At 49.4% G+C, this 27,035-nt stretch overlaps 1 protein-coding gene across 1 annotated transcript in view; it reads right to left on the reverse strand.

The window, feature by feature from the left end:
* Positions 1 to 27,035, reverse strand: part of RPH3A (rabphilin 3A) — a 107,989-nt gene that overhangs the window by 68,905 nt on the left and 12,049 nt on the right. The window contains exon 2 of the mRNA XM_060276326.1: positions 6,051 to 6,146. Coding sequence (XP_060132309.1) covers positions 6,051 to 6,127 — 77 coding nt within the window. The 5' untranslated portion in view covers positions 6,128 to 6,146. The remainder of the gene's footprint in view (positions 1 to 6,050; positions 6,147 to 27,035) is intronic.

The raw sequence follows: 27,035 nt of genomic DNA on the forward strand, positions 1-27,035 counted from the left end.
CCAGGTCATGTGGCCAGCATGGCAAAGCCGCTTCTGGCAAACCAGAGCAGCACATGGAAACGCTGTTTACCTTCCCGCTGTAGCGGTTCCTATTTATCTACTTGCATTTTGATGTGCTTTCGAACTGCTAGGTTGGCAGGAGCTGGGACCAAGCAACAGGAGCTCACCCCGTCACAGGGATTCGAACCGCCAACCTTCTGATCAGCAAGCCCTAGGCTCAGTGGTTTAGCCCACAGCGCTACCTGGGTCCCTGCCAGACCCTCCTAGTGTCCCTATTTTCCAGAGTCAGTGCCAGATTTACAGAAGCCATCCCAGTTTCTTATTTGATCCGGGAATGTCCCGCTTTTCCTTAGTAGTAGTAGTAGTAGTAATAATAATAATAATAATAATAATAATAATAATAATAATAATAATTTGTTATTTATACCCCGCCCACCTGGCTGAGTTCCCCCAGCCACTCTGGGCAGCCTCCAACAGAACAGAACATTAAAATGCAATAATCTATTAAACATTAAAAGCTTCCCTAAACAGGGCTGCCTTCAGGTGTCTTCTAAAATAGGATATCCCTATTTTCATTAGAGAAATGTTAGATGGTATGTGACCCCCTGAGCCAAGGAGATAAATAACTAGACAACTTTTAAAAGACATCTGAAGGCAGCCCTGTATAGGGAAGGGTTTTTTAATGTTCAATGTTTTGTTATGCTTCTATATATGTTGGAAGCTGCCCAGAGTGGCTGGGGCAACCCAGTCAGATGAGTGGGGTATTATTATTATTACAGTATTATTATTAAACAGGATGTCCCTATTTTCATCAGAGAAATCTTTCAATTGAATTGCATTTGCCATTTTATGGCCACCTTTAACATCTTTGAACCTCCTTTTTGAGAGGAGGCGACCAGAACTGTAGGGAACATATTACTGGAGACACCTCAGAAAGGGGTACGGATGGCAATCCTCCAAATTCTCTCCTACAGGCTCCCGTTACAACTGGGGAAGGCACAGGCATGAGACCTTGCCCACCCTGAGAGAACAAAGCCCTTTGGGAGCCGCCTCGCAGATCCACACCACCCAGATGGCGCCCACCCCGCCCAGAATCCAAACTGCCATCTGCATTTCTATTCTGTCAGGAACAAGCAGAAATTTGCAGCTGAATCGAGGAACAAAAGCCAGCCGGCGCAGGCAGAGAGCTAAATAGGGCACGTATAAATAGTGCCAATTGTTCTTGCCCGCTGCGCTGCTCACATCGTGAAATTGAGGGGGGCTCTGAAAAGATCTCGTCTCCCCATTCTTCCCCTCGCCAAGCCAAGGCGGGGTGTTTTTGGTGGGTAATCTAGACAGAAATGCCTCCTCGCAGGCAGCCGGCGTTAGGAGGGGGTTGGCAGATGAGTTTTCCCATTCATCTTCAGAGTGAGGTTGGCTCCTTTCAAAGCCTGGCTATGTTCTTGTGATGGCATCCTGGACAATGAGCCAGACCTTTGGTCCATCTACATCAGTGCTATCTACCCAGAGGGCTTGTCCACACTTAACGTTTGCCCTGCTCTTTCCAGGCCCAGGTCCACACTTTACAACTCCAGACCCACCGGTGCCAACTGGGGGGCCCTGGGGGACCGAGCACCCACAAAAAAATTGTTGTGGGTGCTTGGCACCCACACAGCGGGGCCTCCAACACGACTTCTGGTGCCTTGCGAAGCACTGGAGTTCAAGCCTGAGGCCTCTCAAGGACTCAGAAGTGGTGTCTGGGGCCTTGGAGCATAGCTGCCAAGTACCCCGTTTTCCCCGGGAAACCCCCGTTTTTACTTACCTTTTCCCGGTGGTCCCCATATCACTTCGTCTCCCGTTTTTCTCCATTATTTTCTCCTGCCGGCATCCATTTTTTTTCTTTCTGATTCGCCCTTCTATGGGCACCAAAAATGGCCGCCGCCGGCTTCAAAAGTCGCATCTACGCATGTCCGGAAGTGCATAGACGCGACTTCCGGTGTCGGCGGCGGCCATTTTTGGTGCCCATAGATGGGTGGAGCGACACCGGAAGTTGCGTTGACGCACTTCCTGACATGCGTACAAGTGACTTTCGAAGCCGGCAGCGGCCATTTTTGGTACCCATAGAAGGGCAAAGCGACACCAGAAGTTATGTCAACGCAACTTCCGGTGTCACACGGCTGCCGGTCCCGGATTCTGCAATCCGGGTCTTGGAAGGTAAGCCTTGGAGATGGAGTCCCAGCTTCACGAAGCCTTCTGACGTGACTTCACACCCTTGATTTGCATACCAGCATCATGATATTAACTGGCAGTTTATTTTCACTTCATTTCCTACCGATCTGTAACACTTGTGTGTCCACATTTTCATCAAGCTATCAATCAGTCCCCGGCGAGCCAGATGCCATGAGTGTATATGTGAACTAAATGCACAACAGATAATCAGAGGACTTACTGTTCTTTTCCGCTTCAAAGCAGCGTGGGGGGAGGAAAAGGAAGAGGGGAAAAGTCAAATACATTATTGCACCAAACAAACATCATCAAAGGATGCTAATATTTCTCGGCAACCGTCTCAGTAAGGGGAGGCTGATCAAGTCCTGGACACATGCCTGGAGTTGGGGACGGGCTGGGTAAGGGCCAATCAACCCAAGGAGATTACTGTGAGATGGAAGCCCTGCGTATGAGCGGTTCCCAAGTTTGGAAATTGGGCAGGTTGACATCATGCCTTGCCCTGACCTGGTACCAGAAAAAGAACCCTCAGAGGACATCCCACAGGCAGGATCTGAGCACAAGAGCGCTCTCCCCTCCCATGGCTTCCAGCAACTGGTATTCAGAAACTCCACGCTTGGAGGCAGAGCAGAGTCATTCTGGCTGGTAGCCATCGATAGCCCTCTCCTCCATTCATTTGCCCAAGTTGGTGGCCATCACTGCCTCCTGTGAGAGTGGGTATGTGATGCACATATTTCCTTTTATGTGTCCTGAATCTTCTAATATTCACTTTCTTTGGATGTCCCTGAGTTCCAGAGTTATCAGACAGGGAGTAAAAACTTCCCCCTCTTCTCTAAACAAAAACTCTTCAATATACCTGTCAGGGATGTGGTGACTACTCTTGAGTAACGACCTTCCACATGCTTGTCTTTCAGAGGTTTTTATTGGTGCACATTATTTACAGTGTAACGAATTACTGATTCCATGTCTACCCGCTCGAGTCAGATTCCTGCACTGCCCCCCTCTGCGTTCTGGACCAACATAAAAGCCTCGGAACTGAGAAGCGCCTCCCTTTCCTCCTCCTCCTCAATTCCGGCGTCGGGGGGGACGGGTCTTCTGTCTGACCAATTCCTGTCCTCTCTGTCCGCCTCCCTTTCTTCCTGCCTATGGAGCAGGGGCTCTTGGATGCTGCCAGAGCCCTGGCCCTCCCTCTCCGTTCCCTGACTCCCTCTATCAGACCCTTCGCTCTCCTGACTGCTGGGAGACGGGCTGCTTCAGATGAAGGGGGGGTTCTCTATGAGCCCTCCCCCTTACAATACCTTTCGAAGGGAGGCGGCCAGAACTTTACACAGTACTCCAAATGCAGTTGGCACCATAGATTTGTATAATGGCATTGTGACAATTATAGAATGGCAAGGTTGGAAGGGACTCTGAGGGTCATCTAGTCCAACGCCCCGTGCAACACAGGAATCCAACAGATGGCTATCCAAGCTCTGCTTAAAAACCTCCGAAGAAGGAGAGTCCACAACCTCTTGCGGGAGTCTGTACCACTGCACCAACAGCTCTTGGTGTCAGAAAGACCTTCCGGATATTTAGTCAGAATCTCCTTTCTTGCCAGCAGGAGAAAACAAGTTTGCTCCATCTTCTATGTGAGAGCACTTTAGATATGTGAAGATGGCTATCGTATTTGCTCTCCGTCTATTGGCAGTTTTATTTTCAATTCCTTGCCTAATGATCCCGACCGTGCAATTTGGCTTTTTTTTCCACAGCTGCCACACACTGCATCAACATCTTCATTCAGCTCTCTACTGTGACACACACACACACACCGAGGTCTCCTTCCAGGTCTGCCCCTGCTAGTTCAGAGCCCATGAACGTTGGAGCTCTGGGACTCCCCAATTAAACCCACGCCAACTTGGCATTCCCCCGCACGGTCAACCAACAACATCAACAGGCCCATGGCTATCACAGTTTCCTTACATTCCCTGCCCTCTGACAATGATCTCCAAACAATTTAACATCTACTGGACTCTCCGTGTCTGTCTCCTCCCCCCCCCCCCCGGTCATTAGCAGCTCCTGGAATCCAGTCTGATAAGGAGCAAACACTTCTGGCAAGGGAATAGCTGCATACATTATTTAAATGATTTGAATTTAATTCCGCTGCCAAGCTGAGGGATGACTTGAGATGGATGGCAGTTTAAGGATTAGAATTAACGGGCAAAATTAAATTAGGCCACGGGTGGCTGGGGGAAGAGATACTCAGGTCACAATTTTAGCTTTTCCAGCAAAGTTTCTGATCACTGCTGGTGTGCCTAGAGGTGCTGTCGGTGTTTAAGAGTCTCCCCACTCCACCCCCCACCCCCATGCCCCCAGTTGCTGTCAGGACCTGCCAAAGCTGGAATTAGCAAGGCTCTTCTTGAGTTCATCTTTGAAGGGTATCAACATTCTGCAATCAGACAGACTTAATTCTGCAACCTGTGTTAATGATCCCCGTTTCCCCTTCTTTTGCGCAGTGCTCCTACCATTCTGTGCATTTTATTCTGGTTTGCTTTGCTTATCACAGGAAGGAACAAAGAAACTCTGCAGAGCACTGAAGCACACACACACAAGCTCCCTTGATCAACTACCGGTACCTCCTCAGGCTGCTGATATTTCAATAGGTGACAGCCATAATGCATAATTCAAACAGATATTTGCATCGTTATAAGAACTGTTAATGCTGAGAACTGCTGCATGAGCTGACTTTTTCCCTCCTCCCTCCCCATCCCCTTTTCCTTGTGTGTCATGTCTTTTTTATTGTAAGTCTCTACGACTGATCTTGTAAGTCACATTGTTTTGGCTAAAGAGTGGGGTGAAACTAGTTCTCTAAAGAAATATGGCTTAGAAACGAGGAATGAAACCTCTGGTTTTCTGGCAACTAAATTATGCCACTGATAACACATTCTTCCAGGTTCTGTGCATGCCTGTTGAATCGCAGCAGGCATGCACACAACACACACATTATTAAACAGTATGGTCACATCTTATGCACAACACATTTGCACAATTTCAACCTTCCAGAGTTGAAAACTGGCCGGTCGAAACAGTGCAAATTAATTGCGTGCAAGGCGGAGAGCTTAAAAGCTCCTTTTGCGTCAGGCTTTACCTACGTGGAAAGACCTTTTAAGCTCTCCGCCTTGCTTTCCAGGCAAGTTCCACTTGGAGAGGGGCTCTGGGATGCTCTCACGACATCCCATGGGAACTCAGACAGCTCCAGAAGATCTCATGAGAGCATCCCAGAGTCTGTGTGCTGTACAGGCCTTGCCTGGTAAGCAAGGAGGAGAGTTTAAAAGCTCTCTGCCTTGCTAGCGGGGTGCAGGGATTAGGCCCACTCAGTTTGCCAGCTCTGGAAAGTAAGGATGGGGTATGCGATTCGAATATATATACAGTGGTGCCTCGCTTAACGAATGCCCTGCTTAACGAAATTTCCGCTTAACGAAAGGATTTTTCGAGTGGAGGTTGCCTCGCTAGACGAATTCGTTTTATGAAAAATTCGTTTAGCGAATCGCGGTTTCCCATAGGAATGCATTGAAATTCAATTAATGCGTTCCTATGGGCAAAAAAAATTTCCAAACAAATTCAATGCATTCCTATGGGATTCGCTAGACGAATTTTTCGTTATAAGAAAAGACCCATGGAACGAATTAAATTTGTCTAGCGAGGCACCACTGTATATATATATATATATATATATATATATATATATATATATATATTGTATATGTGCCACCCCCGGAACGTAAGTTCCACGCAAGCTGTGATATAATATACAACTCAGCTGGCAGGTGGGTGGTGGAAGTGGAGAGTCAAAAGCCAGGGAATCTTCTTACCCGCCCCGAAGAGCCATCTGTCTATCATTCTGATACATCCATTGACCAGCGCTGTTGCCAACGACCGTGTCCGTCATGGCTGAATGTTGAGGCTCCCTGAAAGACAAAAAAGCAGCGAGACCTTGTAAATCAGCAGCGAGATCAAGGGTCGAAGAGGTAATGATTGTGGCAGCAAAGAAGAGGGTGTGGTGAGCTCTTTAGAATAGTTGGTAGGGACCGCGAGGGTCATCTAATCCAACCCCCTGCAATGCAGGAATCTTTTGCCCTACATGGGACTTGAACCCGTGACCCTGAGATTTGGAGTCTCGCGCTCTGCTGACAGAGCTCCAAGGCAACAAGCCCTTTAGCTCCCTGAGAAACCTCCATATTTGCAGGTCACTAACAGGTCTCTTCTTAAAGGATCATTGGGCACCATAAGTGGATACCAGGGAATATACAGGGAAGAAACTGCCTCTCTGGCCTGGAGAGATTTTGCCGAGTTGCAATTTTGTTCACAAGGCAGGGTTCCTGGAGGGAAAGCAACATGGGGCATTTTATCTGATGCAAGTAGAACTGAATCTGTGAACGCTGCAACGGGTCAGTTTGACATCAAGTCTGCACAGACATTTATATGGGAGCGATCGAGAGCTGGTCCTGAATGGGGTAACTGTGCCCCTGAAGGACCAGGTGCTCAGCCTGGGAGTCATTTTGGACTCACAGCTGTCCATGGAGGCGCAGGTCAATTCTGTGTCCAGGGCAGCTGTCTATTAGCTCCATCTGGTACACAGGCTGAGACCCTACCTGCCTGCAGACTGTCTCGCCAGAGTGGTGCATGCTCTGGTTATCTCCCGCTTGGACTACTGCAATGCGCTGTACGTGGGGCTACCTTTGAAGGTGACCCGGGAACTACAACTAATCCAGAATGCGGCAGCTAGACTGGTGACTGGGAGCGGCTGCCGAGACCACATTACACCGGTCTTGAAAGATCTACATTGGCTCCCAGTACGTTTCCGAGCACAATTCAAAGTGTCGGTGTTGACCTTTAAAGCCCTAAATGGCCTCGGTCCAGTATACCTGAAGGAGCATCTCCACCTCCATCATTCTGCCCAGACACTGAGGTCCAGCACCGAGGGCCTTCTGGTGGTTCCCTCGTTGCGAGAAGCCAAGTTGCAGGGAACTAGGCAGAGGGCCTTCTCGGTGGTGGCGCCTGCCCTGTGGAACGCCCTCCCAACAGATGTCAAAGAGGAAAACAACTACCAGACTTTTATAAGACATCTGAAGGCAGCCCTGTTCAGGGAGGCTTTTAATGTTTAATAGAGTACTGTGTTTTATTTTTCTGTTGGAAGCCGCCCAGAGTGGCTGGGGAAACCGAGCCAGATGGATATTATTATTATTATTACTAAACATTGCGCAATGCTACAGTGCGCCAGCCGTACGTTGGGTGTTGCCTTGCTATGTCAGCGCTGAGTCTAGATGCTAGATTCCTGCCACACACCACGCCATTTGCACGAGGAAAGCCAGCGAGCATGGGACCCCAGAAAGCAGCTCCTGGGTATCGGAAGAGATGCAGCGGTGTGGATTGAGATAGCATCGCCACACAACAGCACAAAGAGGCACAACTTTAAACAAGCAAAACAGACTGTGAATGGCGTAGAATCCAGAGAGCTGGCTTCCTTTTCCTGTTTCAGGAATGAATCCTACATAACGGTGACATGCTGGGACAATGACAACAGATTCATGCCCTCCAACATTTCTCTGATGAAAATAGGGGTGTTCTATTTAATATAGAACCACAGAGCCTAGGGCTTGCCGATCAGAAGGTCGGCGGTTTGAATCCCCGTGACGAGGTGAGCTCCCGTTGCTCGGTCCCAGCTCCTGCCAACCTAGCAGTTTGAAAGCACGTCAAAGTGCAAGTAGATAAATAGGTACCATTCCGGTGGGAAGGTAAACGGCGTTTCCGTGCGCTGCTCTGGTTCACCAGAAGCGGCTTTGTCATGCTGGCCACATGATCTGGAAGCTGTCTACGGACAAACGCCAGCTCCCTCGGCCTATAGAGCAAGATTAGTGCGCAACCCCAGAGTCGTCCATGACTGGACACCAACCTTTACCTATTTATTGTTATTGTGTGAAGAAATGGTGACAAGGCTAGGCCTACTAGCTTGGATATTTTATAGGTTTCATAAAATTTATATACACTTGATCGTAAGGAGAGAGAAAAACCTCAAAGCTGTTTACTAAGAAAGAATAAAACAAGAAAATTATCAATAAAACCAGTTAAAGCAGCTGTTGAAATAATACAATTATTATTGCAATTAATGATGTGAAAAACAGATTAAGACACATGTCAACATTTTATGTATCTGGGCAGCTTGTCTGAGCAAGCAGGAGCCAAAAAGAGCAGTGGGAGGGTGCCTGCCTGGTAGCTCAGTTGGTTAGAGCGTGGTGCTGATAATGTCAAGGTTACAGGTTCGATCCCCGTATGGGACAGTGGCATATTCCTGCATTGCAGGGGGGTTGGCCTAGATCAGGTATGTCCAACAGGTAGAGCATGTCTACTGGTAGATCACTGGATCTCTGTGGTAGATCACTGGTAGATCACTGGCTCCACCCAAAGAAGCTCAGCAACTTTGGCTCCCTCTACATCTTTGCCCTGAAGCCCCCAAAACAGGGCTTTCCTTCCTAAAAAAAAAAGAGGAAAAAAAAAGCTCAACTTTGACCCGAACCCCCCAAAGCATGGATTTCCTTCCTAAAAAAGCTCAACAACCTCAACCTGAACCCCCCCCCAAAAGGGGTAGATCACTGCCAGTTTTTAACTCTGAGTAGATCTTAAAAAGCAGAGACATCACCTTGCTGACAAAGGTCTGTATACCGTATATTGGGCGTATAAGACGACCCCCGACTTTTCCAGTTAAAATATAGAGTTTGGGATATACTCGCCGTATAAGAAATATGACCCAGCGTATAAGACGACCCCCGTCTTTTGAGAAGATTTTCCTGGGTTAAAAAGTAGTCTTGTATGCAGGAATATACAGTAGTTAAAACTATGGTTTTCCCAGTAGTGATGTATGGAAGTGAGAGCTGGACCATTAAGAAGGCTGATCGCCGAAGAATTGATGCTTTTGAATTATGGTGCCGGAGGAGACGCTTGAGAGTCACATGGACTGCAAGAAGATCAAACCTATCCATTCTAAAGGAAATCGGCCCTGAGTGCTTACTGGAAGGGCAGATCCTGAAGCTGAGGCTCCAATACTTTGGCCACCTCATGAGAAGAGAAGACTCCCTGGAAAAGACCCTGATGTTGGGGAAGATGGAGGGCACTAGGAGAAGGGGACGACAGAGAACAAGATGGTAGGACAGTGTTCTCGAAGCTACAAACATGAGTTTGACCAAACTGCGGGAGGCAGTGGAAGACAGGAGTGCCTGGCGTGCTATGGTCCATGGGGTCATGAAGAGTCGGACACGACTAAACGACTAAACAACAACAACAACAACAACAACAACAACAACAACAATAACAACAACAACAACAGATCACAGTCTCTTGGAAGTTGGCCACCCCTGGCCTAGATGATCCTCAGGGTCCCTTTCCAACTCTATAATTCTACGTTATCAATAGGCAGGGAGTTCCAAAGTGCGGGTGCTGCTAACACAATAAAAGATCAGTTTCTTGCCAGCGCAGAACAAGTCTTACATAGCACCTGCAACAGAGCCAGTTCCATAAATCAAAGCGGTCAAGTGGGCATTCATGGGGTAAGGGGATAACCTCCCATCTCTGAGATGTGCGGTGGTGGTGGGGGCACTTCCACCAAGCCAAAAGGATTTCCCACTAGTTTGCAATCAGAAGTATCATACCAGGGGTTGGCAAGGTTTACCTCGCCTGGGCCAGTTCACTCCAGCGGAGATCCCTCCATGGGCTGGATTGCGTGTGCGCCTGTGTTTTCCAGCATCGGTGCAGACACGATTTCCGGTGCCGTGGAAGCGAGTCCCCGAGCTGAGCTGCGCTGGTTTAGCGCAGTGTGCGGGGACTCGCCGAGTGGGTGGCTCAGTGCGGCGGCAGCTCATGGGCTGGTTAAATGACCCCCGTGGGCCGCTTGTGGCCCATGGGCCTTAGGTTGCCTGTTGTTGTTGTTCAGTCGTTTAGTCGTGTCCGACTCTTCGTGACCCCATGGACCATAGCACGGCAGGAACTCCTGTCTTGCACTGCCTCCCGCAGTTTGGTCAAACTCATGTTCGTAGCTTCGAGAACACTATCCAACCATCTCATTCTCTGTCGTCCCCTTCTCCTTGTGCCCTCCATCTTTCCCAACATCATGAGGTAGCCAAAGTATTGGAGCCTCAGCTTCAGGATCTGTCCTTCCAGTGGGCTCCCCTTCATGGATCACTGCCTTGTCGTGGCGAAGGGGCTTGAATAACTCAGAGAAGCTATGAGCTATGCCGTGTAGGGGCACCCAAGATGGACAGGTCATAGTGGAGAGTTTTGACTAAATGTGATCCACCTGGAGAAGGAACTGGCAAGCCACTCCAGTATCCCTGCCAAGAAAACTCCATGGACAAGGACAAAGACAACAATAGGTTGCCTACCCCTGTATTATACCAAACCAGAGCATTGGTCCACGGAGCACAGTGACGTAGCCCACTTAAGCAGAAAGGATTTCCCAACCCCTTGACTCTCAAGCTCTTTTTCACGGGACAGGCCAGGAACCTTATGCTAAGGACAACAAAAAAGGCACTCTGCTCTGTGTTTTCAGTATTGTAAAATCTCTATTTACACACCTTCACTTTTCTTTTACATACCTCCCATATCTATGGTGCATGTTTTTGGTGGTGGCAGTGTTCCCCAAAGATGTATATCCATACATACAACCTGAGCAGAGGATGGAGGGACTCGCAGCATTAAGGCCTCAACAGAACTTCCTTCCCCATTAGAATCATAGAGTCGGAAGGGACACCCAGGGTCATCTAGTCCAACCCCGTGCAATGCAGGAATCTCAGCTAAAGCGTCCATGGCAGATGGCCACCCAACCTCTGCTTTTAAAAACCTCCAAGGAAGGAGAGTCCACAACCTCCTGAGGGAGACTGTTCCACTGTCGAGAGCTGTCAGAAAGTTTTTTTTTTTGTATGTTTAGTCAGAATCTCCTTTCTTTTAACTTGAAGCCATCGGTTCAAGTCCTACCCTCCCAGAGTAGGAGAAAACAAGCTTGCTCCCTCTTCCATGTGACAGATCTTAAGATATCAGGGTTCCAGGGAAGCCCGAATTCACAGCCCTTGAGTCCAAAGAGCAAGGCAGGCCTCTGCCTCCCCAGCTTCCAGCACCAGCCAAAAACTCACACACACAAGTCTCACATACCAAGCCCTCCTACCATCGTGCCTGTTGTTCTCCATCCCGAAATGGCATCTGCATCCAGACAGGTGAGTTTGGAAAAGACCCACCCATTTATCTCCATGGCAACAGAGCAACCTCTTTGGTAAGTAGCAGAATTTACCTGGCCAGCCAAAGCCAGATTGGACTGGTTCTGCAGTCTCTAGATTTTTAACATCACTGGATGCTGGCTTACAGTCTTGGAAGGGACCCGGGACATCATCCAGACTGACCCCACAAACCTGTAACGGTTTTGTCATCAAAAGTGCATGGGTTGAACAGGTGTCATGTACATGAGGTGCAGAAGCAAGCCACGAGGCTGGCACAGCAGAGCCCTGAAATCTTAAAAACTTAAGGGATCTGTGAAAATCAAGCTTGATTAATTGGAGGGGTGGTGAACAGCTTCTACTGTAAGAGGGGGCGGCGCACACTTCAAACCTCAACCAAACCTGCCTTCCTTCCCTGCCAGGTGAGGATGGTTTTAATTACCTTGCAAAGTAGGTTTTTTTGGGGGGGGGAAGCCTCCGTGTCTCAGCACCATTAATAGCCTCTCCATCTAACAGCAGCAGCAGGAGACATCCTCGCACTTGGATCATTAAAAGAAAAAGCTGCCAAGATTTCACCAAGTATCTCATTTCAGGCATGTGAAAAACATGATCAAAGGGGAAATGCTGTTTTCCTTTTGTTTTCTCCGGTCCTCAAATCCCCAGAGGGGGGCGGGGCAGGGAGGCTCCGGTTTGCTTCCTGCATCTTTGGAGAACAGATGTAAACGAGGAAGGAAGGCAACATCTCTGAGTCATGCCAGCTCTGTGGGGAACAGCCCTACAACTTGCTTCAGCCTTTTTGACCAGTCTCGAGGACTTGGGCTCCAAACTCTTCCATAAGGCAGCAATGACTGCAGGGCCTTCTCGGTAGTGGCACCCACCCTGTGGAATGCCTTCCCACCAGAGGTCAAAGAGAACTACCAGACCTTTAGAAGGCACCTCAAGGCAGCCCTGTTTAGGGAAGCTTTTAATGTTTGATGGATTTCTGTATTTTAATATTTTGTTGGAAGCTGCCCAGAGTAGCTGGGGGAACCCGGCCAGATGGGCGGGGTATAAATAATAAATTATTATTACTATTACTATTATTATTATTATTATTATTATTATTATTATTATTATTAGGTTGATGTCAACAAGAAATGGGGCAGCCTGTGAGAGGAACCAAGTGATTGAGTCCACGCTGCAGAGTGGCTATCCAAGCAGAATCCAAAGCCACCTTAAAATGGCTTATGGATAATAGCCACTCAAATGTAGAATTGTATAGCTGGAAGAGACCCCCGAGGGTCATCTAGTCCAACCCCCTGTGGTGCAGGAATTGCAACTAAGGAATCCAAGGCAGATGGCCTGCCAAACTTTCTTTAGAAACCTCCAATGAAAGAGAGTCCATCGCCTTTCGTGGGAGTCTGCTCCACTGTCAGACATCTCTTATTTTCATAAACTTCTTCCTAATGTTTAGTCAGTGTGCTCCTTTCTTGTCATTTTAATCCATTGGTTCGGGTCCTAGCCTCCAGAGTAGGCGAAAACAAGCTTGCTCCATCCATCCTTGAGATGGTAATCTCCTCTCAGTCCCCCCTTTTCCAGACTAAGCATACCCAGCTCCCTCAACTGTTTCTCATAAGGCTTGCTTTCCAGACCCTTGAACACCTCGGTCCTCCTCCTCTGCACACCTTCCAGCTTGTCAACATCCTTCTTAAATTGTGGTCCCCAGAACTGGACACAGGATCCCCAGGCGTGGTCTGACCAAGACACAAGAGAGAAGCCTGTACCTTGATTCTCAAACAGAACCTGTTCTGGAAGTCCGTTCGACTTCCGAAAACATTCAAAAACCGAAGGCACGGCTTCTTATTGGCTGCAGGAGCTTCAATTGGAAAGCCACATCGGACGTTCGGTTTCCGAAAAACGTTCACAAACCGGAACACTCACTTCCGGGTTTGCGGCGTTCGGGAGCCAAAACGTTCGGGTCACAAGGCGTTCCAGAACCAAGGTACGACTGTATATTGATGGTGTTGTTGGTGGAACTACCCTCCGCTGAGAGACCCAACTGCTTAAGACTCCGAGAGGGAGCTTAACCTGGTTGGGAGAATGCCAACACCAGCAGCATTCCCACAAGACAAAGAGAGGGGCAGCTTCCACAGCAGTTACAGTAACTCTGGGGAGGGTCTCTTGCTCAGGACGCCTGCCTGGCATGCAGAAGTCCCTATGTTCCAGCCCTGACATCTCCAGCTTAAATGGCTGAACTGGGAAAGCCTTCACTCTGTGCACACTGACATGCCGCATGTCTGATGAAGTGGAGGCAGTGTGGTGTAGTGGTTAGAGGGTCTGCCAAGGGCCTGGGAGAGACAGGGTTTGAATCCCCACTCAGCCATGAAGCTCATTGGTGGGTGACCAGCCACTGCCTCTCAGCCTGACCCACCTCACAGGGTTGTTGTGGGGAATAAATGGGGTGGGTGGCATGCATGTCGTCTTGAGCTCCTTGGATGAAAAGGTGGGACGGAAATGCAAAAAATAGATATCATAAGCTTGCCAACCTGGTACCCTCCAGATGTTTTGAACTGCAAGGCCCACCAGCGCCAGCCAGTACAGGCTGGTGGAAGCCTGCAAAGACCCTAGGAAGAGCCTGCTGGATCAAGCCAAGGGCCCAACCAATCTGGCATCTTCTCACTGTATTCTGCTCTGGTCAGACCTCACCTGGAATACTGTGTCCAGTTCTGGGCACCACAGTTCAAGAAGGATATTGAAAAGCTGCAACGTGTCTAGAAGAGGGCAACCAAAATGGTCAAAGGCCTGGAAACGATGCCTTATGAGGAACGGCTTAGGGTGCTGGGTATGTTTAGCCTGGAGAAGAGAAGGTTAAGGGGTGATATGATAGCCATGTTCAAATATATAAAAGGATGTCATATAGAGGAGGGAGAAAGGTTGTTTTTCTGCTGCTCCAGAGAAGCGGACAGGGAGCAATGGATTCAAACTACAAGAAAGAAGATTCCACCTAAACATTAGGAAGAACTTCCTGACAGTAAGAGCTGTTCGGCAGTGGAATTTGCTACCAAGGAGTGTGGTGGAGTCTCCTTCTTTGGAGGTCTTTAAGCAGAGGCTTGACAGGCATATGTCAAGAATGCTTTGATGGTGTTTCCTGCTCGGCAGGGGGTTGGACTGGATGGCCCTTGTGGTCTCTTCCAACTCTACGATTCTATGATTCTATGATTCATATTGACCAACCAGATGCCCCAAAGGGAAACGCACAAGCCGGACCCAAGCACAAGAGCCCCCTCTACTGGCATTCAGAAGCATTGCTGCCTCTGACCCTAGAGGCAGAACATCAGAGCCAGGAGCTATAAGGCACCATGAGCTTGAAATTGGGGGGGGGTGCGCTTTTCCATTTTGCCTTACCGAGAGCTAAGCAGCACTCAGACCCCTTGGCACACCCTGAAGCAGACGGGTCCCGTAGGAAAACCTGGAACCTGGGCAGGGGTGAAAAGGAGAGGCGCAAGGGTGCTATACGGTTCCCGGAAACGGCCTTTCCAGAGTGGGAGCAACCTGGCGACCGGCTTGTTTCCATCTCTGCAATGCAGCTTTCTTAAATATTGAACAGGCTGGCTGATGCAACTCCGGCGGGTAAAGCCAAGATTGAGGGACCGCTCTTGGCTTTCTTTTCTTCTTCCCCACGTTGAGGAAGCCTGAACGCAATCAATCTTCATTCGGGAAAAGAAGGAGGAAAGCCCGACAAGGGGGAACGAATGACCAAAGAGGACGTGGCGAGAGGGGAATAGAAGCAAGAGGGAGAGATCCGCAGAGCCAAGAAGGCGAAGGCGGTGGGCATTTTTCAGGGCCCGTTTCCCCGCAGGGATGCCGGTAGACTCTCAGGGGTGCTGGCTGTCGGGAGTCCAGCAACGTCTGGTTCACGAGTTTGTTATGTAATAGGTTTATGAGAAAATATGCAAGCTGGGGAGCAGGTAGACACCCAGGTGGGCAGTGCTGGGCTTTTAAAGCAACTTCAGCTCTGCACAAAGTGATCTGCCAGGCTGGCTCCTTGCCACCCACCTGCAAAAAGACAGAGGCATCTGCATTGCAGGGGGTTGGACTAGATGACCCTCGGACGGAGTTGCTTTCAGTTCTACAGTTCTTTTATTCTTCACTGGCTATGTTCAAAAGAGCTGAACGCCTTCTCGGCAGCCTCCTGAACCCAACTGGGAGAGGGCTTGCAGGAGCCCCCAGCCCCCATTGCAATCCCTCTCCCCACTGTCGGCTATTGACGCTGGAAAGGTAATGTCCACACCTGTTGTGACCTTATGGGCATGTTGTTGTTGTTGTTGTTTAGTTTAGTCATGTCCGACTCTTCATGACCCCATGGTCCATAGCACGCCAGGCACTCCTGTCTTCCACTGCCTCCCACAGTTTGGTCAAACTCATGTTCGTAGCTTCGAGAACACTGTCCAACCATCTCGTCCTCTGTCGTCCCCTTCTCCTAGTGCCCTCAATCCTAGTGCCCTTCTCCTAGTGCCCTCAATCATATGAATCATTCATTCATAGCAGGATGAATTCAGTTCAGCAGATAGATGGTCTTGGGGGAAGAGGTGGTTGCAGGCCAAACTCATGGTCCAGCTCTTCCAAGAGTGGGGCAATATTTTCAGCCTGAGGACTACATTTCCTTGTGGGATAAAAAGGTAAAGAACCCCTGGGTGGTTAAGTCCAGTCAAAGGCGGCTGTGGGGTTGTAGTGCTCATCTCGCTTTCAGGACGAGAGAGCCAGCATTTGTCCACAGACAGCTTTCCGGGTCACGTGGCCAGCAGGACTAAACCGCTTCTGGCGCAACAGAACACCGTGACGGAAACCAGAGCGCATGGAAACACCATTTACCTTCCCGCTGCACCGGTACCAATTTATCTACTTGCACTGGCTTGCTTTCGAACTGCTAGGTTGGCAGAAGCTGGGACAGAGCAACGGGAGCTCACCCCATCGCGGGGATTCGAACTGCCAACTTTCGGATCAGCAAGCCCAAGAGGCTCCGTGGTTTAGACCACACCGCCACCCACTCCCTTGTGGGGACCAGGCGCTCGAGATGGGTAGAGCCAAAGGCAAAGGTGAGGGGTTGGGCAATGGATGTGACTCTTACCTTTTTAAGGAGGCAACATCGCAGCCATGCAAAAGCTTCTGCACAGGGAGACCTGCCTACCTACGTCCGTTAAGTACATCCCAGGCATGCAAAGGCCTCAGAAGAAGGCATGGAGCGGGGTCACTGAAGGTCGTGACTTGGGGACAGTCCCAAGAGCAAGGGCAAGAAGGAGAGATCTGATGCCCAGTGGCTACTAGCCAGGATGGGTAAGTTTTGCCTCCACGGTGGGAGGCAGCAATGCTTCTGAATAGCAGTTGCTGGAAACCACAGAGAGGGCTCTTGTGCTGTGGGTTTCCCACAACAGGCAGCTGGTTGGCCACTGTGAGAACAGGATGCTGGGCCAGTGTTAGAAACTGAGATGCGAAAGCTAGGAGCTAAATGGCACCTTAAACCTGGGGTTATGGGTGCAACAATTGAATATCTATGCACTTTTTTATAACAAGAAAACAGAGCTGAAAATGAATGAACTGCAGGTAAAATGTTATGTTCATTTTTCATATGGTCTAGTGAAGGCATAGGCAACCTTGGCTCTCCAGATGTTTTAGAACTACAACTCCCATGATCCCTAGCTAACAGGGCCAGTTGTCACGGATCATGGGAGTTGTAGTTCCAAAACATCTGGAGAGACAAGGTTGCCTATGCCTGGTCTAGTGAGTCCTTCTCCCGCTTGCCCCCCATAATATTCTTAAGAGGGTCTCTTCACCAGTCTTCAGAGAGCAGCTGGAAGTAGGGAGGCAGAAAAAGGTCCTCCTTTCCTTCCACTCTGCTGTTTTAATCTGAAATCTTAGGTGCAGCACTGCGGCCAGAGATCAGAAACTGCTTGCACTAATGAAATTTCCTGATGCAAAATGCGTCTAGAACAAATGGGAGTTTCAAACACTGGGCTGGACCTGATCCTGCAGGTTCTCCATACATTCCTAACCCCAGAGTCAGAGGCGCCAACTTCTCAAGATGCTTGAGGGGACCTGACGAGATATCCTGATGTCACGCCTGTGACATCGTGAGGAGCCGGGGGGGGCGGAGTTGAATGCCCTCTGAACATTGAGGGGACCTGGTCCCCTCCCCCCCCCAAAAAAAAAGGTTGGGCGAGGGGAAATGCCTCGGCTCCAAGAGCCAGCAGCTATACCCAGAGCCAACCCCTTTGGGAGACTGGAACTTCTGCAAAAACAAAGCAAAGCTGTTCTATGCTTCCCCAAAGGGAGGAAAGACTCAAAGGAAGAGGTGTAGCATGGGGGGGTACCATGGGAGCTGTGGTCCCAGGCACACAATTTTTGAGGGGGCCGAACCAGGTTTCCCCATGCAGGTTGGCCCCAGCGCAGCCTGGCCCGGTGCTCCTCTCCGCCCGCCAAGGGCTGCATCGGCTGGCCAGGCTCCTCCCTGCGCAGAGGGCGGGCAGGGGGTCTCAGCACGGCCCCGCTTTGCTCCAGTGGGGGTGGGGTCACTTCAGTGGCAGTGCACACACACACACGCCCCGGGCACCAGCAACCGATGTTATGCCACTGCTCAAAGACTGCAGAAGAAAAATGAGCATCTGCTGCGCTTCCTCCAGTATCAGCTAGGCATCCAGGCATCAAACCCAAGCTCTCTATCAAGTCTCTGCCCAGCATTTTCCCAGGAGCTGGGAACAACCTGCAGATTTTGCCAGTGCCAACACTCCCCTCAAACGGGTGGGGGAGGCCCTCCTCCATAAACAGCCCCCCTTCCTCCTCCTCACACCCTAATTCTTAGTCACCATCTATTCCAGGCACAGGAGGTATCTCAAATTGGCTCTCAAAGATGCCCCACAGCTCCCAATTAGCAATTTAATAAGCCGTTGTCTGGTGCATCCATCTAAGCAAAAAAAAATGTATTTCAGAGAGCACAGAGGTTTCAAGGCCTATCAGCGCACGGCATCTCGCTTTTAATGATGCTCCAGCTCCTCTATCAGAGCTGTGCATCCCAATTAAAACCATGCTCAACAAAGACCCCCTTGGCAGCGAGGGCAACGGCGCGGGGCGGCATTTGCTGAGAACTATAACGGCAATAAGGAAGCAGCCGTCAATAAAAGCAGATCAACAACAGGGGTGCAACTGTCTTCTCCCATATTCTCAACTGGGCGTGAGCTTGCCGCGATTGCTGGAGGAAGGCACTCTGCGCATGCTCCTTTCGACTGCTCCACACTGTTCTGCCTAAGCACCTGCCCTTGCAAAGCCGCTGCTGTAGAGGTGAGCAAATTGCTGGATCAGGCCAGTGGCCCAACTAGTCCAACTTGTGTTCTCACAGTGGCCAACCAGGTGCCCGTGGGAAACTCGCACGCAAGACCCAAGGACAAGAGCACTCTCTCTTCCTGTGGATTACAAGAACTGGTTTTCAGAAGCACTCCAGCCTCTGAACAAGGAGATGACAGAGCAGAGCCATCCTGGCTAGCAGCCATTAATAGCTTTGACTACTGCAATGTGCTCTACATGGGGCTACCTTTGAAGGTGACCTGGAAACGACAACTAAGCCAGAATGAGGCAGCTAGACTGGTGCCTGGGAGCAGCCGCCAAGACCACATAACACTGGTCCTGAACGACCTTCATTGGTTCCCAGTACGTTTCCGAGCACAATTCAAAGTGTTGGTGCTGACCTTTAAAGCCCTAAACGGCCTCAGCCCAGTATATCTGAAGGAGCATCTCCACCTCCATCGTTCTGCTCGGACACTGAGGTCCAGTGCTGAGGGTCTTCTAGCAGTTCCCTCCCTGCAAGACGTGAGGTTACAGGGAACCAGACAGAGGGCCTTCTCGGTAGTGGCACTCGCCTTGTGGAACACCCTCCCCTCAGATGTCAAGGAAATAAGCAACTATCTGACTTTTATAAGACATCTGAAGGCAGCCCTGTTTAGGGAAGTTTTTAATGTTTGATGTTTTATTGTGTTTTTATTCCTCTATTGGGAGCCTCCCAGAGTGGCTGGGGAAACTCAGCCAGATGGGCGAGGTAGAAATTATTGTTGTTGTTGTTGTTGTTGCATGAAGAAGGACTTCATTTTATCTTCCAACATTCAGCTCTACTGCATGCCCACAAATTCAAGCGCTATGAGAGAGGGAGAAAACAATTTCCACCACAATCAACCTGCCCTCTGGAAGATACTAGACATACATTTAAAGCACATCCCACGCGCATTTAAAGCACACGACTACACCCAAAGAATCCTGGGAACTGTAGTTTGCTATGGGTGCTGGGAATTGTAGCTCTGTAAGGGGAAACTACAGCTTCCAGTTGAATTTATGGTGTGGATCTGCCCATAGATAAATGTTTCAGAGGGAAAGGAATACGTTGCTCAACTTCGAGGCAAGTTCAATGTGTCAGGATAAAGTATGAGCTAGGACCTGTTTTGTGTCCCTGTTGCAGGAGATGGCAGGCCTGGAGTTGCAAGCCAGTAGTCGTGTGGTGTTTAGAGTGTCCGACTAAGGCCTGGGAGACCAGGGTTCGAATCCCCACTCCCGGGGAAGACCTGTAATTAATGCTCGCGACTACTTAGCGATGGTGTCTGCTTTAGGAAACAATTTCATGGCATCGCTTGAATTTGATTTCCTGAGTGCTGCCGTGAGCGGTTGTCTTCTGGTTCCCCCTGCAATGCAGGAATCACAGCTAAAGAACGCCCGTGTTCCTCTACTGAAAGCAATGCAATCTGGGAGAAGGACAACACCCTCAAGTATTTTTGACTGGCTGGAAGGTGTCCCTGAACTGCTGTTTTGCCTCTTTCTTGCCTGGATGGAAGACAGAGATATCCTGGGGGAAGCCTATTGCACAAAGGGGAAAGTTGCACCGGATGCTCCACCGGGTTTTGCGTCTGGCCCCACCGACTGCAGGCGGTTGTTATTATTTTGCATTTATGTATTTATATCCTGCCTTTCTCCCAAGCCGGGATTCAAGGTGGCTTACAAAGTTTTAAAGCATTGTTGCAAAATACTGCAAAAAAAAGACATTCTATACAAGATCTCGAAGCAGCTGTTTTATTACAGAAAAATTTCAGGAACAAACTGGAAAGAGAAGTTGCTGAATTGGAACTCATTACCAAGCTTAAAACCATGGAGCCACCTGGGATGAACAAAGACATTGGATTCTTATCTCATTATGCATGATCAAGCTTTCTTTAGTGCCTCAGCCCTTGCTTTTTCCCCACAGGACCAATTGCAGTCATCAGCAGTCATTAACAGCCATCTACAGGTTTACCACTCCCATCAGCCCATCACCCATTCCCACCGACCCCCCACCCTCTGTATATACATAAGGGTCTGACTTCTGTTTCAAGTGTATCTGAAGAAGTGTGCATGCACACGAAAGTTCATACCAAAATAAAAACTTAGTTGGTCTTTAAGGTGCTACTGAAGGAATTTTTTTATTTTGCAAAATACGCATTATTATTATTATTATTATTATTATTATTATTATTATTATTCCACCCATCTGACCGGGTTGCTCCAGCCACTCTGGGTAGCTCCCAACAAAAAAATAAAATAAAAACACAATACAGTCGTACCTTGGATCCCAAACAACTTGGCACTCGTACGTTTTGGCTCCCATGCAACCCCGGAAGTGACTCTTCAAGTTTGTGAATGTTCTTTTGGAAGCTGAACATCCGGTGGGGCTTCCGCGGCTTCTGATAGGCTGCAGGAGCTTCCTGCAGCCCATCAGAAGCTGCGCTTTGGTTTCCAAACGTTTTGGAAGTCAAATGGACTTCTGGAATGGATTCCGTTCAACTTCCAAGTACATTTAAAACCAGCTTCTCAGTTTGCAAAGGCCTGTCGGAGAACAAGAGGTCTCAGCCTTAGGCAGATGGATAACAAGGAGGGAGCCCGTCTGCCCTCTCCTGGGAGCAAATCCCACAGTTTGGGAGCAGCCACAGAGAAGGCTCTCTCGTGGGTCACTACCAGCCATGCCTCTGGGCAGATTTGTATAAGGAGATGCCTGAGCCCCAGCCTGACAAGTATCCCTGGGAAAGTTCCCCATCAGGGAATGGGGCCTTTCATCCAAAAGAGGCTCCCTGCCCTAGAGCCTGCGGGAATGGGGTCCTTTCCCTCTTTCCTGGGAGCCAACCACACCCCGGGGCAAACCCCAGTTACACTGCAACAGCAGATCCCAAGAGGCTGAGGCATGCCACGCGATTCCTGAAAGGCTGCCCAGCCTCCCTTCTGCTGCGGCAGAAGGCGTCTCGGAGCTGGGCTCTGCTCACAGAAGGGAGAGGCAAAATTAAACAAAAACAGCGCAGGAGCTTTTCAATGAAACGCAGCCTCCCTTCCTCCTCCTTCTCCTCGCCCCCCCCCAACCTCAAAGCTCATTCACAACTCACGTTCCATCCTCGAGAACGAGGAATCCAATGTGTTCCCGTTCCAGTTTGTCGTCGTTGAGAGAGCGTAATGCTGCAATGTGAATTTCCTCCTGCCTGGTGCAGACATCTGCAGGGTGGCGAGCAAATTCGCCAGGCGTGCCCACCCCCAGAAAGAAAGGGAAAAAAACCCCTGCGATTGGCAACGGCTGCAGAGGAGAAGCGAAGCGCAGCTTCCCCGGCAGGTAGATCGCAAGTCGCTCGAGCAGAGCAGCTCCTACCCCAGCCATCGTTGCAGGCACTAGGAACATTGGGCATCACAGCCTTTTTGTGCAACCCCCTGCAAGGAGGAGAGGTCTGTCAATGGCTACTCCTAGCCTATGCCTTCCACAGTTAGAGGCAACCGTGCTTCCGAATCCCAGTTGCTGGAAGCCACAGGAAGGGAGAAGGCTCTTGTGTTCAAATCTTGCTTGCTGGCTTCCCACAGGCATCTTGGGTGGCTGCTAGGATGCTGGACTAGATGGGCCACCGGCCTGATCCAGCAGGCTCTTCTTATGTTCTCCCTTATGCCTGGAATCCCACCCCAGAATACCTCTGCCCACTTCCACCCTCCCTGTCCATTCCTACAAGCACCTCATGTTGGCCTCTGTCTGCCTCAAGAGACAATGGAGACTTCACCCACAGGAGTGAAGTCAAACCACTCCATTAGCAACACCAAAGTGGCTTCTTTGGGGTGCAAGTCTGGACACAGTGGGCAGCCCAGCCGGTCAAAGCTGCTCCTACAGTGTGGCCGCTATCGCATGCTGGCAGCTTCTAGGAGCCACAGATGAGAGCCGAGTGCGAGGTGGGGACCAGAGGTGGACAAAGTACCCCCAGAAGGAGCATTACATGTCGACCAGCAGAAAGTGAAAAAAGGTCAAGGACCCCCTGGATGGTTAAGTCCAGTCAAAGGCGGCTGTGGGGTTGCAGCGTTCAGTTCGCTTTCAGGCCGAGAGAGCCAGCATTTGTCCACAGACAGCTTTCTGGGTCATGTGGCTAGCAGGACTAAACCGCTTCTGGCGCAACATGACGGAAACCAGAGCGCACGGAAACGGTGTTTACCTTCCCGCCGCAGCTGTACCTATTTATCTACTTGCACTGCTGTGCTTTCGAACTGCTAGGTAGGCAGGAGCTCGGACAGAGCAACGGGAGCTCACCCCGTCGCAGGGATTCGAACCGCCAACCTTCTGATCAGCAAGCCCAAGAGGCTCAGTGGTTTTTAGACCACAGTGCCACCCATGTCCCTTGTCCCCCAGCAGAGGTACTACCCCATCCCTAGTACCCCATACAAGCACCAATCATTACCAAACTTCAGTCTACTAAAATCTTCCTAGCAGACCCTTATGAATGGGATTCCATCTGCAGAACACCTCAGAGGGCAACCCCTCACAGTTCAGGTAACCTTGTCTTTAGTAACCCTGCAGAAGAGCAGAAGGATGGAGACAAGCAAGCTCTCTCCAGGGGGCCTTGTTCTGTTGGGACCTGACCCCCCCCCCCCCGCTTTTCTCTCTCTTCCCGTCCCTGCCACCCAAATTTGGGACTTTCTGACACTTTACGCTATGCTGGAAGAAGAAGGCATCCACTCACCGCAGCGCCCAGGGAATTAAGCCCCAGCGATGCGAGGAAACCTCTTTCCCTAAAGCAAACATCATCACAGAGGAGTCGTGAGCGTTAATTACAGGGGAAACAGAGCGGCCAATTACAGGGGAAACAGAGCGGCCCTCAAAGTACCTGTGTACACAGGTAGATAGAAAGGTAAACAAACAGATGTGGAAAGGAAGAGGTAGATCTAGAACAGGAGGGAGAGGGGGGGGCGCTTTATCCGGGATGGCTAGGCTCTTTTGCAGTGGGGAGGGGGGATCTCAGGATGTGCACCACAACAGCAGCACTTCAGCATTTCGGGGAATGCTGTCCTGACAATCTCGTCTTAGCTCTCCAGCACAAAGTTCCTGGGAAATGTGTCTCTGTCGACCTTGAGTCCTGCAGGGTGTTTTGGGCACCAACTGCACCAAGAAACACAAGAGACACCTGGCTTGAAAGCAGTACATGTGAAAAGGATCTAGGAGTCCTGGTAGACCACAAACTTGACATGAGTCAGCAGTGTGATGCAGCAGCTAAAAAAGCCAATGCAATTCTGGGCTGCATCAATAGGAGTATAGCATCTAGATCAAGGGAAGTAATAGTACCACTGTAATCTGCTCTGGTCAGACCTTACCTGGAGTACTGTGTCCAGTTCTGGGCACCACAGTTCAAGAAGGATACTGACAAGCTGGAACGTGTCCAGAAGAGGGCAACCAAAATGGTCAAAGGCCTGGAAACGATGCCTTATGAGGAACGGCTTAGGGAGCTGGGTATGTTTAGCCTGGAGAAGAGAAGGTTAAGGGGTGATATGATAGCCATGTTCAAATATATAAAAGGATGTCATATAGAGGAGGGAGAAAGGTTGTTTTCTGCTGCTCCAGAGAAGCGGACACGGAGCAATGGATTCAAACTACAAGAAAGAAGATTCCACCTGAACATTAGGAAGAACTTCCTGACAGTAAGAGCTGTTCGGCAGTGGAATTTGCTACCAAGGAGTGTGGTGGAGTCTCCTTCTTTGGAGGTCTTTAAGCAGAGGCTTGACAGGCATATGTCAAGAATGCTTTGATGGTGTTTCCTGCTCGGCAGGGGGTTAGACTGGATGGCCCTTGTGGTCTCTTCCAACTCTATGATTCTATGATTCTATGAAAGCAGTGGGTGCAGGGCAGTGGGACGGGACGGGGGATCACTAGGGATCAGCTTAAGATCTTCAAAATGGCCTAAGGCAGAAGGAGAAAGGAGACGGAGTTTGCCATTTTAAAATAGCCCTTTGCCCACCCTTCTCAGGCCCCCCAGCTGGGGAAACAATTAAAAATCTTTTTTTTTAAAAAAAAGAGCAGGTAATAGATCCAAACGGCAAGCAGTACAGTAAGCATAAAAATCCATCACGGATGATGAGGCAATCACACCTTCCCAAAGCCAGGATGAAGACCTTATAAATCAGCTCCTCCTGTCCCGTCCCCGTCCCCCACACACACAGCATCATCAACAATATTAACAACAATTTAAAACTATTTACAATCACAGAAATGTTTTGTCACATTACCAATTAAAATTCAAGCATTAAACATCAACATCATCACCCTGAATCCTTCGACTCCCCTCCGCCCTTCTATTATCAATCTTTTTTCAACTGCTTCTCTATTTTCCCTGTTTTTTAATAGTCCATTTTTACCATTAGTCTCTTATACAGTACAAGCTTTACTCAAATCCTACCAAGGTTTTTAAGTTGTTCACAGTGCTCTCTTAAATACATTGCAAATCTTTCCCATTCCTTCTGAAAGTTCTTCTCTTCCTGGTTTCCGATTTTCCCAGTCAATTTTGCCATTTCGGCATAGTCCGTCATCTTCATCAACCATTCTTCTCGCAGAAATAAGGTGGGTCGTGAAAATGGACTCCTCAAGTGTCAAGAGCCAGGGTGAAGAGATGTTTCTTCTTCATCAACCTCTGGAAGCTGTGCACTGAAAGCACCAGGCGAATTTCAAGGCCCGCAAGGCCACCACAGGTTTCCAGGCAGGAGTTGATCACAGTGAGGGTTTTCAAAGGTGCCATCCTCTTAGCACGTTTCTCCCCTTCGTCCTGGGTTCGAGTGCCTTCAGTTGGAGCCCTCGCAGGCCAGTGTTACCCAGTTGTCAGTGTTTATACTACATTTCTTAGATTTGCCTTGAGAGAGTCTTTAAACCTCTTTTGTTGACCACCAGCATTGCACTTTCCATTTTTAAGTTCGGAATAGAGTAGTTGCTTTGGAAGACGATCAACAGGCCTCCAAACAACATGACCAATCCAACGAAGTTGAATAGTTTCGGAGATACATATATACAACCCCAGCATAGGATGGAGGGGCTCACAGCATGAACACCCCAAGAGATCCTGCTTCTCCAATGGTGGCAGTTATGGATCCAGCATGGAGCAAGCAGGTCTCCGGTGTCTCCAGCCTCCAGCCCACTCCCAACTCTGCTTTCTCGCGCACAACTTTGACTATTGTGCTGCTACCTAGTGGCTAGTGCAACTCCTTTGGTTATGCTGGTCGTGGTGGCCAAAGTCATTACCTAGACAAAGGGGCTGGTTTGATAAGCTTGCTCTCCTTTGTTCTAACACTCAGGATCCCCAAAATCGGAAGGGACTTGCAGCATCATCCAGACTGACTGCCCCCAAACCCACAACATCTGGATCTTTTTTAAAAAAGGGGGGCGGGGACTGATACATCAAGAATGGCTTACATAGAGACATGCCAGGCACACGCATAAACCCTCTCCAGCATTTATATTTATGCCACAGAACACAAACAAAGTCCTTGGCATTAGCAATTGAACCAAATTATTTATCTGTTATCCTCTTAACAGCAGGTGCAAATCGTTCCTCTCTCCCCACTGGAGAATTATGTCCTCATTTTGTTATGATGATTAAACCAGTAAAAAAAATCCCATTGTAGGGAAAATCCATCACAGAAGAGCCCCCCCCTTTTTTTTCTCAGACGGCACGACAGCAGCAGAGTTCAGAAAGAGAGAAAATAAACATTCTGCTGCTCCATATGCTTTGGATTTCTGAAAATGGCAAAGCAAAGCAAGGAGACAATTCTTGCCTGGGGTATAACTAAAGAAATACTACCTGTGCAAGCAGAACAGCCATAGCTCAGGGTCAAAGCTTCTGCTTGGATGCAGAAGGTCCCAAGTTCCAGTCTTGGTGTCTCCAGGTGGGGTCGGGAGAGACTCCCAGCCAGGAGCCCTGGAGAGACACTGCTGCCTGTCAGTGTAGACCAGGCATCCCCAAACTGTGGCCCTCCAGATGTTTTGGCCTACAACTCCCATGATCCCTAGCTAACAGGACCAGTGGTTGGGGGAGATGGGAATTGTAGTCCAAAACATCTGGAGGGCCAAAGTTTGGGGATGCCTAGTGTAGACAGAAGGAGCTAGACCAGTGTTTCCCAAACCTGGATCTCCAGCTGTTTTTGGACTACAACTCCCATTATCCCTAGCTAGCAATTCCCATCGTCAGAGGTCCTGCTCCCTAGTCTTTGCCAACCTGCTGCCCTTCTGATTTTTTGGCCTACAACTCCCATCAGCCCCAGCATGACAGGGCAATGCCTGTT

Source organism: Zootoca vivipara, chromosome 6 (assembly GCF_963506605.1).
Source record: "Zootoca vivipara chromosome 6, rZooViv1.1, whole genome shotgun sequence".
NCBI lineage: Eukaryota > Metazoa > Chordata > Lepidosauria > Squamata > Lacertidae > Zootoca > Zootoca vivipara.